Source organism: Balaenoptera acutorostrata, chromosome 17, assembly GCF_949987535.1.
Source record: "Balaenoptera acutorostrata chromosome 17, mBalAcu1.1, whole genome shotgun sequence".
NCBI lineage: Eukaryota > Metazoa > Chordata > Mammalia > Artiodactyla > Balaenopteridae > Balaenoptera > Balaenoptera acutorostrata.
In genome coordinates, this window is record NC_080080.1 from 53,082,642 (window position 1) to 53,096,055 (window position 13,414).

Consider the following 13,414-nt stretch of genomic DNA (forward strand, 5'->3'; position numbering starts at 1 on the left):
AAGGTTAAATATATTCTAGAGTTAGAAGAGTCTGCAGAGCGTAAATTAACTAGAAATAGGGTCTTTTTACTTGTTATTTCCTCTGTCTGGAATGCTCTTCCCTGAAATCTCTCCATGGATGGTACATTTTTGGCCTTCTAATTTTAGCTCGAATGCCACTTCCTCAGAGATGATCCCCCTGACATTTCTCTTTAACACAGGCTCCTTTACATTCCTGTCACCCTGTCCTGTGTTTCAGTGACTTCATAGTTCTTACCACTATCTCCAATTAGCTAATTTATTTCTTCACTTGTTTACTAACTACCTCTATCCCACCAGAATGAAAATTTCACAGGAACAGGACTGTATCCTTACTGCCTGGACTACTGTCTGGCACCAAAGAGGTACTCAGTAAGTATCTGGACGATAAATGATACTTTCCCTTGTCACCTATATATTTGGAATGAGATGTATTGAGGAACTTCAGGCAGGTAAAGTTTTGAAATATTTCCCAAGTGATTCTGATTTGTACACCCCTCCCAAGCCACCCAGCAAGGATCAGTGATCTGGCAGTCCAAGTAAAAGAACCCAACTCAAGTTCTCCTGGTGCTGTAGAACTAATCTTTGATTCAGAATGTGTTACTATATAGTAAACAATATTGGGTTTTAGGTTGGTAGTGATTCAAGCTCCTTTACCCATCTAAAATTGTATTTCAAAAATTATTAAGAACAGATATATATATGTACATATATATACATGCACACACGCTAATGCATTTTAATCTACCTGTTGTACCTTTTCAGTCCTGAATTTTCTCAGTGTAAATTATAATGTGGATACTGAATAAATTTAAGCCAAATATATATTCAGAAGACATACTGATCTGTTCAAGTGCTCTATGAAAATCATTTAATGGCAATTTAGGAGTAATATTAGTAACTGTAGATTAATAAAAGTCACACTTTGTCATATACCGGCATGCTTTTTCAAATGCAACAAGTCAATTTCACAGCAATATGTTTTCATATTTTCAGGTGTTCATTCCACTATATTTGAGCTTTAACATGCTTTTATTCTAATACAAATTATTTCAAACAGAAAGTCTCTATTAACTGTCATCAAACGTGAACGTATGGGAATCACAGAGATGGCAGGATGATCTCTGAGGGGAGACCGCAATCTGTGCACCATCTATCTTCTAGTGATTACAGGAAGCTGCCAATTCAGACAGCAATAAGATAACCATTTTCCCACATTATCTGACTCTATTTACTGATAAAATATGCCTAAATACAGATTTTTAAAAGCCATTTCCAATAAAAAAGAATGAAGTTCTGACACCTGCTACAACATGGATGAACCTTATGCTAAGTAAAAGAAGCCAGTAACAGAAGATCATATATTATATGATACCATTTACAAGAAATGGCCAGAACAGGCAAATCCACTGAGACAGAAGATTAGTGGCTGCCAGGAGCTGGGAGGAAAGAGGGATGGAGAGAGAATGCTCATGTGTACAGAGTTTCTTTTTGAAGATGGTAAGAATGTTCTGAAATTAGACAGCAGTGATGGTTACCCAACTCTGTTAACCTAAAAACCACTGAAATATACATGTTATTCTTATGATATGTGTATTATCTCATTAAAGCTGTTATTTTTCTAAAAACTACTTTGATAAGAATTCAACCAAATGATATGCTTAGATATAAGCTTTTAAATTCTATGGCAAACTCTAAACTAAGGTTAAAAACTTCATATGTGGGAAATGTTACATTACTTTGTCACAAATACTAAAATAAAACATTCTACCTGGGAGATTAACCAAGATGGCGGAGTAGAAGGACGTGCTCTCACTCCCTCTTGCGAGAGCACCAGAATCACAACTGGCTGCTGGACATTCATTGACAGGAAGACCCTGGACTTCACCAAGGAGGATACCCCACGTCCAAGGACAGAGGAGAAGCCACAGTGAGACGGTAGGAGGGGCGCAATCAGAGTAAAATCAAATCCCATAACTGCTGGGTGGGTGACTCACAGACTGGCGAACACTTATACCACAGAAGTCCACCCACTGGAGTGAAGGTTCTGAGCCCCACGTCAGGCTTCCCAACCTGGGGGTCCGGCAAAGGGAGGAGGAATTCCTAGAGAATCAGACTTTGAAGTCTAGTGGGAATTGATTGCAGGACTGTGACAGGACTGGGGGAAACAGAGACCCCACTCTTGGAGGGCACACACAAAGTAATGTGTGCATCGGGACCCAGGGGAAGGAGCAGTGACCCTGGGGGAGACTGAACCAGACATACTTGCTGGTGTTGGGGGGTCTCCTGCAGAGGCGAGTGGTGGCTCTGTTTCACCGTGGGGATAAGGACACTGGCAGCAGAGGTCCTGGGAAGTTCTCCTTGGTGTGAGCCCTCCCAGAGTCTGCCATTAACCCCACCAAAGAGCACCGGTAGGCTCCAGTGTTGGGTTGCCTCAGGCAAAACAACCAACAGGGAGGGAACCCAGCCCCACCCATCAACAGTCAAGTGGATTAAGGTTTTACTGAGCTCTGATCGCCACAGCAACAGGGAGGGAACCCAGCCCCACCCATCAACAGTCAAGTGGATTAAGGTTTTACTGAGCTCTGACCGCCACAGCAACAGTCAGCTCTACCCACCACCAGAGCCTCCCATCAAGCCTCTTAGATAGCCTCAACCACCAGAGGGCAGACAACAGAAGCAAGAAAAACTACAATCCTGCAGCCTGTGGACCAAAAACCACAGTTACAGAAAGAAAGAGAAGATGAAAAGGCAGAGGGCTATGTACCAGATGAAGGAACAAGAAAAAACCCCAGAAAAACAACTAAATGAAGTGGAGATAGGCAACCTTCCAGAAAAAGAATTCAGAATAATGATAGTGAAGATGATCCAGGACCTCGGAATAAGAATGGAGGCAAAGATTGAGAAGATGCAAGAAATGATTAACAAAGACCTAGAAGAATTAAAGAACAAACAAACAGAGATGACCAATACAATAACTGAAATGAAAACTACACTAGAAGGAATCAATAGCAGAATAACTGAGGCAGAAGAACGGATAAGTGACCTGGAAGACAGAATGGTGGAATTCACTGCTGCGGAACAGACTAAAGAAAAAAGAATGAAAAGAAATGAAGACAGCATAAGAGACCTCTGGGACAACATTAAACGCAACAACATTTGCATTATAGGGGTCCCAGAAGGAGAAGAGAGAGAGAAAGGACCAGAGAAAATATTTGAAGAGATTATAGTCGAAAACTTCCCTAACATGGGAAAGGAAATAGCCACCCAAGTCCAGGAAGCGCAGAGAGTCCCATACAGAATAAACCCAAGGAGAAACACGCCGAGACACATAGTAATCAAAGTGGCAAAAATTAAAGACAAAGAAAAATTACTGAAAGCAGCAAGGGAAAAACGACAAATAACATACAAGGGAACTCCCATAAGGTTAACAGCTGATTTCTCAGCAGAAACTCTGCAAGCCAGAAGGGAGTGGCATGAAATACTTAAAGTGATGAAAGGGAAGAACCTACAACCAAGATTACTCTACCCAGCAAGGATCTCATTTAGATTTGATGGAGAAATCAAAAGCTTTACAGACAAGCAAAAGCTAAGAGAATTCAGCACCACCAAACCAGCTCTACAACAAATGCTAAAGGAACTTCTCTAAGTGGGAAACACAAGAGAAGAAAAGGACCTACAAAAACAAACCCAAGACAATTAAGAAAATGGTCATAGGAACATACATATTGATAATTACCTTAAACGTGAATGGATTAAATGCCCCAACCAAAAGACATAGACTGGCTGAATGGATACAAAAACAAGACCCATATATATGCTGTCTACAAGAGACCCACTTCAGACCTAGGGACACATACAGACTGAAAGTGAGGGGATGGAAAAAGATATTCCATGCAAATGGAAATCAAAAGAAAGCTGGAGTAGCTATACTCATATCAGATAAAATAGACTTTAAAATAAAGAATGTTACAAGAGACAAGGAAGGACACTACATAATGATCCAGGGATCAATCCAAGAAGAAGATATAACAATTATAAATATATATGCACCCAACATAGGAGCACCTCAATACATAAGGCAACTGCTAACAGCTATAAAAGAGGAAATCGACAGTAACACAATAATAGTGGGGGACTTTAACACCTCACTTACACCAATGGACAGATCATCCAAAATGAAAATAAATAAGGAAACAGAAGCTTTAAATGACACAATAGACCAGATAGATTTAATTGATATATATAGGACATTCCATCCAAAAACGGCAGATTACACGTTCTTCTCAAGTGCGCACGGAACATTCTCCAGGATAGATCACATCTTGGGTCACAAATCAAGCCTCAGTAAATTTAAGAAAATTGAAATCATATCAAGCATCTTTTCTGACCACAACGCTATGAGATTAGAAATGAATTACAGGGAAAAAAACGTAAAAAAGACAAACACATGGAGGCTAAACAATACGTTATTAAATAACCAAGAGATCACTGAAGAAATCAAACAGGAAATAAAAAAATACCTAGAGACAAATGACAATGAAAACACGACGACTCAAAACCTATGGGATGCAGCAAAAGCGGTTCTAAGAGGGAAGTTTATAGCTATACAAGCCTACCTAAAGAAACAAGAAAAATCTCAAGTAAACAATCTAACATTACACCTAAAGAAACTAGAGAAAGAAGAACAAACAAAATCCAAAGTTAGCAGAAGGAAAGAAATCATAAAGATCAGAGCAGAAATAAATGAAATAGAAACAAAGAAAACAATAGCAAAGATCAATAAAACTAAAAGTTGGTTCTTTGAGAAGATAAACAAAATTGATAAGCCATTAGCCAGACTCATCAAGAAAAAGAGGGAGAGGACTCAAATCAATAAAATCAGAAATGAAAAAGGAGAAGTTACAACAGACACCGCAGAAATACAAAACATCCTAAGAGACTACTACAAGCAACTTTATGCCAATAAAATGGACAACCTGGAAGAAATGGACAAATTCTTAGAAAGGTATAACCTTCCAAGACTGAATCAGGAAGAAACAGAAAATATCAACAGACCAATCACAAGTAATGAAATTGAAACTGTGATTAAAAATCTTCCAACAAACAAAAGTCCAGGACCAGATGGCTTCACAGGTGAATTCTATCAAACATTTAGAGAAGAGCTAACACCCATCCTTCTCAAACTCTTCCAAAAAATTGCAGAGGAAGGAACTCTCCCAAACTCATTCTATGAGGCCACCATCACCCTGATACCAAAACCAGACAAAGACACTACAAAAAAAGAAAATTACAGACCAATATCACTGATGAATATAGATGCAAAAATCCTCAACAAAATACTAGCAAACAGAATCCAACAACACATTAAAAGGATCATACACCACGATCAAGTGGGATTTATCCCAGGGATGCAAGGATTCTTCAATATACGCAAATCAATCAATGTGATACACCATATTAACAAATTGAAGAAGAAAAACCATATGATCATCTCAATAGATGCAGAAAAAGCTTTTGACAAAATTCAACACCCATTTCTGATAAAAACTCTCCAGAAAGTGGGCATAGAGGGAACCTACCTCAACATAATAAAGGCCATATATGACAAACCCACAGCAAACATCATTCTCAATGGTGAAAAACTGAAAGCATTTCCTCTAAGATCAGGAACGAGACAAGGATGTCCACTCTCACCACTATTATTCAACATAGTTCTGGAAGTCCTAGCCACGGCAATCAGAGAAGAAAAAGAAATAAAAGGAATACAAATTGGAAAAGAAGAAGTAAAACTGTCACTGTTTGCGGATGACATGATACTATACATAGAGAATCCTAAAACTGCCACCAGAAAACTGCTAGAGCTGATTAATGAATATGGTAAAGTTGAAGGTTACAAAATTAATGCACAGAAATCTCTTGCATTCCTATACACTAATGATGAAAAATCTGAAAGAGAAATTATGGAAACACTCCCATTTACCATTGCAACAAAAAGAATAAAATACCTAGGAATAAACCTACCTAGGGAGACAAAAGACCTGTATGCAGAAAACTATAAGACACTGATGAAAGAAATTAAAGATGATACCAACAGATGGAGAGATATACCATGTTCTTGGATTGGAAGAATCAACATTGTGAAAATGAGTATACTACCCAAAGCAATCTACAGATTCAATGCAATCCCTATCAAATTACCAATGGCATTTTTTACGGAGCTAGAACAAATCATCTTAAAATTTGTATGGAGACACAAAAGACCCCGAATAGCCAAAGCAGTCTTGAGGCAAAAAAATGGAGCTGGAGGAATCAGACTCCCTGACTTCAGACTATACTACAAAGCTACAGTAATCAAGACAATATGGTACTGGCACAAAAACAGAAACATAGATCAATGGAACAAGATAGAAAGCCCAGAGATTAACCCATGCACCTATGGTCAACTAATCTATGACAAAGGAGGCAAAGATATACAATGGAGAAAAGACAGTCTCTTCAATAAGTGGTGCTGGGAAAACTGGACAGCCACATGTAAAAGAATGAAATTAGAATACTCCCTAACACCATACACAAAAATAAACTCAAAATGGATTAGAGACCTAAATATAAGACTGGACACTATAAAACTCTTAGAGGAAAACATAGGAAGAACACTCTTTGACATAAATCACAGCAAGATCTTTTTCGATCCACCTCCTAGAGTAATGGAAATAAAAACAAAAATAAACAAGTGGGACCTAATGAAACTTCAAAGCTTTTGCACAGCAAAGGAAACCATAAACAAGACGAAAAGACAACCCTCAGAATGGGAGAAAATATTTGCAAATGAATCAACGGACAAAGGATTAATCTCCAAAATATATAAACAGCTCATTCAGCTCAATATCAAAGAAACAAACACCCCAATCCAAAAATGGGCAGAAGACCTAAATAGACATTTCTCCAAAGAAGACATACAGACAGCCACGAAGCACATGAAAAGATGCTCAACATCACTAATTATTAGAGAAATGCAAATCAAAACTACAATGAGGTATCACCTCACTCCTGTTAGAATGGGCATCATCAGAAAATCTACAAACAACAAATGCTGGAGAGGGTGTGGAGAAAAGGGAACCCTCTTGCAGTGTTGGTGGGAATGTAAATTGATACAGCCACTATGGAGAACAATATGGAGGTTCCTTAAAAAACTAAAAATAGAATTACCATATGACCCAGCAATCCCACTACTGGGCATATACCCAGAGAAAACCGTAATTCAAAAAGACACGTGCACCCGAATGTTCATTGCAGCACTATTTACAATAGCCAGGTCATGGAAGCAACCTAAATGCCCATCAACAGACGAATGGATAAAGAAGTTGTGGTACATATATACAATGGAATATTACTCAGCCATAAAAAGGAACGAAATTGAGTCATTTGTTGAGAAGTGGATGGATCTAGAGACTGTCATACAGAGTGAAGTAAGTCAGAAAGAGAAAAACAAATATCGTATATTAATGCATGTATGTGGAACCTAGAAAAATGGTACAGATGAGCCAGTTTGCAGGGCAGAAGTTGAGACACAGATGTAGAGAATGGACATATGGACACCAAGGGGGGAAAACTGTGATGAGGTGGGGATGGTGGTGTGCTGATTTGGGCGATTGGGATTGACATGTATACACTGATGTGTATAAAACTGATGCCTAATAAGAACCTGCAGTATAAAAAAACAAACAAAACAACTAATACTAAACTTTCATTGGGTTATTTGTATGGAAATATATTAATATAAATGTTTCAGACATTACATGAAATTTCTAAAAATCTTATATTTGTATTTGTATGGAAATATGTATGGAAATATGTTAATATAAATGTTTCAGACATTACATGAAATTTCTAAAAATCTTATATTTGTATTTGTATGGAAATATGTATGGAAATATGTTAATATAAATGTTTCAGACATTACATGAAATTTCTAAGAATCTTATATTTGTAGTTGTATGGAAATATGTATGGAAATATGTTAATATAAATGTTTCAGACATTACATGAAATTTCTAAAAATCTTATATTTGTATTTGTATGGAAATACGTATGGAAATATGTTAATATAAATGTTTCAGACATTACATGAAATTTCTAAAAATCTTATATTTGTATTTGTATGGAAATATGTTAATATAAATGTTTCAGACATTACAGGAAACGTCTAAAAATCTTATATGTTCTGGTATAATGTTATAAGTAATAATCCTAGTTATTACTTTAAAATGTATATCTCAGAAATAACTAACTTTCTTGTCAACTGCGTTATTATGAACTTTCATCAAATCTTTAACCATGGTCATTTTTAAGTCTTTTGTCATTTACAGACAGTTCTGGGTGTACTCTGATGATTTTGCAAATATGTTCCTATAAAAGGGTTTCATCTTCAAGAAATTCATGGAAAAGACTCTGACAAGTACAGGTTTCTGGTAACTGACTGTACTGCTGAACTGAATGAATAAGCATTTTCAGAACTCTAATGAAAAACTGATGAACTCATAAAAGTGCTAACAAAAGATCAAGATGAAAAAAAAGAAATTAATTACATGGGACTGAGTGAACTGATGAGGATGAGTATAATTTTTGTGACTTTCTGTCTGAATTAAAAAAAAAAAAATCCCACAAGGACTCAGAGGAAAAGAATATACAAATCAATTTTCACTGCAAAGTAAAGGAGCTGTTGCAGTGGAGGATTACTGGACTGAATGTCAATATTATGACATAGTATAAGTGTGTTTCATGTTTGGTAATTGCAATCATTGTTGCTTTTGTTGTGGTCATCCATGTACAATGCTTGGTGTCAGTCTATTTATCTCTTGTAAAAATAAAATACACTGTGTGTGTGTGGAAAAAAAAAAAAAAAAAAAGAAATAATAAGAATTAGAGCAGAAACCAATTAAATTTGGGCATAGCCTACTTGAAATAGACCAATTCCTTGAAAGACACAACCTGCCAAAACTCACACACGGAGAGACAGACAACCTGAATACTGTGTAATTAAAAAAAAAAAACTTGAATAAAAAGTTTTTAAAAGTAAAAACTAAAAAAAAAAAAAAAAAAAAAAACATTCTACCTGGTGGTTGTCCTTGCCGAAGGGTCTCCATTTTCATGTAAGGCATCACCATTTTGTTGTATTTCCCCTGAATGACAGAAAAGAAAGACACTAGGTTTTGATATACTTCTTGCTGTTTTCTTTTTTCCTTCAAATTTTGAAAACACATGAAGTTATTAGCTTACTGGTTGGAGATGAGCTGCAGTTTGTTCTATTTTCTTGCTCAATCACCAGTCCATCAAGCACAACAGTTAATTCACCAGTTTGCACAACACCATTCTTGGTTTCCAAGGAAAGTTTTAATTGTTCTTTCACTCTTTCCACTAGGGGGAAAAAAACACAAACCTAATTTAAACACTTTTGTTATATACAAAAATACATTTTAGAAATCAAAACTAGATATCAAGAATTACTCTAATTCAGTGCTTGACGGCTAAATGTGGAAAGAATTATTTGCGTTTTTATCTATAGGCCCTTCTATACCACACCAGAATCACTTCCTTTCTCACCTAGTCGAATAACTCCTTTCCCTCTACCACATACTTTCAAGATCATCTTTCATTGTCCCTTTGCACAGTATAAACCTCTGAGAATATACAAATATATCTAGATAATAAGCTCAGCAATTGCCTAAACTTGCTCTTTGGCCCAAGGTACCACATAAGACTTGTGGTTAAGGCAAAATTTCTGCAGGAGAGTCAGGGGGTTTGGTTCTTAATTCCAGCTCAGGAACTTCTAGCTGTATTTGAGTAAGTAGTCAAGCTACTTAAAGCCTCAGTTTCCTCATTACAAAATGGAGATAACAGAAGCAACAAACTAAAGGAACTGTCATAAGGTCCAAATGCAAAGTCACAGAGAAAGTTCTTAGCACCACATCTGACACACAGTAAGTGCTAAATAAATGGTAATAGTTTATTATTTCTTTTTCATATAAGGCCAAATATTTCTTCCTATTATTAGGATATCTAATTCTTACTTAAACTCAAAGTCATTTTGCTTCAACTTCTCCTATCCCACAGAATACATATCAAAAGTATTAGTGATCCCATTATTATCCAAAATGAGGCCAGTTACTTCAATCTGATCTTCACTTCTGAAATCATGAAACATATTTCTTCTTAGATTATGTCCTTGACTTTGGTCCCTCCTATATTTAACAAATTTGTTGGGTTTTTTTTTCCATTTACCAAATGTCTAGCACAAACATATCAACTAATTACCCAAGTACAGAAAATACAAGACAAAAAAAAAAATCTGTAACAACTAACCATTAGACAGGAATTCTTTGCAAAAAATTTAAGAACCATGTAATAAAGAAAACCTTGTAGAAGACCTACCCCAATCATTTTCACCACCATAAACCTCATTTCCACTCCACATCACAAAATCAACATTAATAAAAACAGAGAAACTAGAGGAAATATTAATATTAAAGTACCAAAAAAAAAAAAAAACCCAACCCTACAAAAGCATGAATTTCAGTTTTATCTAGATTCTAATAATCTATGTCTGAAGAAAACTATATTGACCACCATTCTATTTCATTCTATTTCATTTTTGTCACCTTTCTCTATTTAAAGTATCTAGAATTTGGAGGTTTAGCTCTCATTCCTAAAATATTTAGCTATTTGAGTAGATTCTTAAAGAATAGCTTTTTACTCAATAGGCTTTGAGTAGATTCTTAAAGAATAGCCTATATGGGAAAAGAATCTAAAAAAGAGTGGATATATGTATTCACTTTGCTGTACACCTGAAACTAACACTACATTGTAGATCAACCATACTCCAATAAAAACTAAAAAAAAAAAAAAAGAATAGCCTTTCAAAATCACTTTAAAGTAGGTCTCTTGGTGGTAAATTCTCTCATTTTTAAAAATCTGTAAATGTTTGGAGTCTCACCCTGAAAGATTTGTTGGGCATGCCAACTCCGTATTGATAATGATCTCTCAACTCTTTGAAGATATTTTTCCACCATCTTATCCTATTACTGCTAATTATGTAAGCCTGATTTATAAATCTTTGCAAATGACCTGTTTTTCTCCATAGCTGCTTTTTTTTGTCTTTGGTGTCATGCATTCCACTTTGATGAAAGCATGACTTCCTCTTTATCATCCTGCTTTGGATAACAATGAATCCAGGGGCCAGCAAACTATAGACCATAGGCCAAATCTGGCCCATTACCTGTTTTTGTAAATACTGTTTTATTTGGACACAGCCATGCTCATTCATGTACATATTTTCTATGGCTGCTTTCCAACTACAATGGAAGAGCCGAATAGGTGCAACAGAGATTATATGACCTGCAAAGCCTAAATATTTACCATCTGGTCCTTTACAGAAAATGTTTGCCAACCTCTGCTTATGGGTGGCTTCTTATAATTTGTAATCTTTGATGGTGAGTTCATTTTCTGATATTAATCTAAGGGTAATCTTTGGGCTTTAGTACAGGCGGGGCCGGTTTCTTATTCTTTCAGTGGTGTGAGGGCACCCCAAGAGTCAAGACTACAGGAGTCTAAGCTCAGCTCCCCTAGCTGGCTGTCAACCAAAAGTGCTATCAGCATCATCCACTAATCTAACTCTAGTTCATAAGGTTTTCTTTGTCTTTTTTTTTTTTTTTGGAAGAAGGGGGGGGCCCTTGGAGACCACTCCTGCCTCTTCGCAAAACTCATCAATGACACAGAAACTCATCCTATCCAGGACCTAACTGTTCTGCAGTGGGAGGTTGTTCACAACATCTAGCCTTTCACAATTATAACATGGAAGATTGAGATATAACATTTCTGAGTCATAAAATTGGGAGGACTATCACATAAATAATTCTCTCTACGTGTGTGTTGGGGGGGGGCTGGAATATGAGGGTATTATTTTATTACAGTATAAACAAGCCAACTCAGACATATTCATCCATTCAATATGTGATTGCCTAGTGTGTGCCAGGTAGTGCACTCTGGGAAAGCAGGATAAACCCTGACCAGCCTAAAGTAGACCTCCTCCCTACCATTACTCCACTTATTTCCTTCAATGGACTTACCACCAGAACTGGGGGCTGGGGGGCAGCGGGGTCCATCTCCCCAACTAAACTGAAGTCTCCAATAGAGCAGAGATCTTATTCAGCTAATTCAGTGATGTATCCTCAGTATCTGACAGAAGGTAGGTGCTTAATAAAATTTTAAATAAACTATTAAGATAGAGCCATCCTCAGGAAACTTACAAGGCAGTAGCTGATTATTTCCTGCCGCCTGGACATTCTTCCTTAGTTTTAACTGGGGAAAAGAACAGTCTGAACCTGAGTTTCTAGGAAGCTACATATATGACTAGACAATTTATTCTTTCATCACGGACTTGTCAAAAACACACACTCTTTCTGTCCCCACAGAAAACAAGAGATCTTCAAAAATCTTGGTTTTCAAGGCATTTTACAGAATTAGATTTAACTCAGAATCACATTCTGAAGCTATTTTTTTCTTGCACACAGTATTATCTACTGCTAAGTAACAAATTATCCTAAAATTCAGTCACTTAAAATAACAATAGCTACTTAATACTGCTCACAGTTTCTGTGGGCCAGGAATTTGGGAGGGGTGGAAAAATCTGCCTAAAGGGTGGCTCGTACAGAGAGTTGACAAATTGGGATTGACTGCTGAGAAGAAGCCTCAGTTCCTCTCCACTTGGGCCCCTCTACAGACCTGTCGAGAGTCTCCACAGCGGAGACTTTCTTCCTGGAGTGAGTAATCTAAGAGACCAGGGCAAAAGCTGAAATGTCTTCACTGACCAAGTCTTGGAGGTCATATACCATTACTTCTGCATATTCTGTTGGTCACACAGACCATCTCTGTTTCAGTGTGGGAGGGGACTACACAAATGTACCAAATAGCAGAAGGTAGGAATGTATAAGGTTCACTTTGGAGGCTGGCAAACATACACATAAATATGATTATAACAGAATTTTAGAAAAGAACGAGTACATTAGGTTACAAAAGCTTGTAAGTAACAATCCCAAGAATAACCAGGTCTTCTGAATCCTAAGTCTTTCCATTATATCATACTATGAGTCAATGTGTTAGGTTCCCATCTTCTATCATGTAACAAAATAAATTACAGAATTTATAAAAGAAATTAAAGTAAAAATAAAGTAAAAAATGTAGAAGAAAATAGATAACTATTAAATATAAGGACTGGAAAGGATTCTTTGAGCATAATAACAATGGAAAATGAATAAACTTTAATGACTGAAATAATATTAAACTTCTATAAATCAAAACTAGGGACAAAAAATAGAGGCAAATGATTGGGAGAAAAAAC

General features: G+C 36.6%; 1 protein-coding gene across 6 annotated transcripts in view; it reads right to left on the bottom strand.

Moving 5' to 3' along the window:
* The window catches only part of WWP1 (WW domain containing E3 ubiquitin protein ligase 1), a 117,458-nt gene that overhangs the window by 52,351 nt on the left and 51,693 nt on the right, over positions 1-13,414 (bottom strand). For all 6 annotated transcript variants that reach the window (XM_057532204.1, XM_057532202.1, XM_057532199.1 and 3 more), the window contains 2 exons: positions 9,298-9,435; positions 9,134-9,200 (listed from right to left, as the gene is read on the bottom strand). In XM_057532204.1, coding sequence (XP_057388187.1) covers positions 9,134-9,200; positions 9,298-9,435 — 205 coding nt within the window. The remainder of the gene's footprint in view (positions 1-9,133; positions 9,201-9,297; positions 9,436-13,414) is intronic.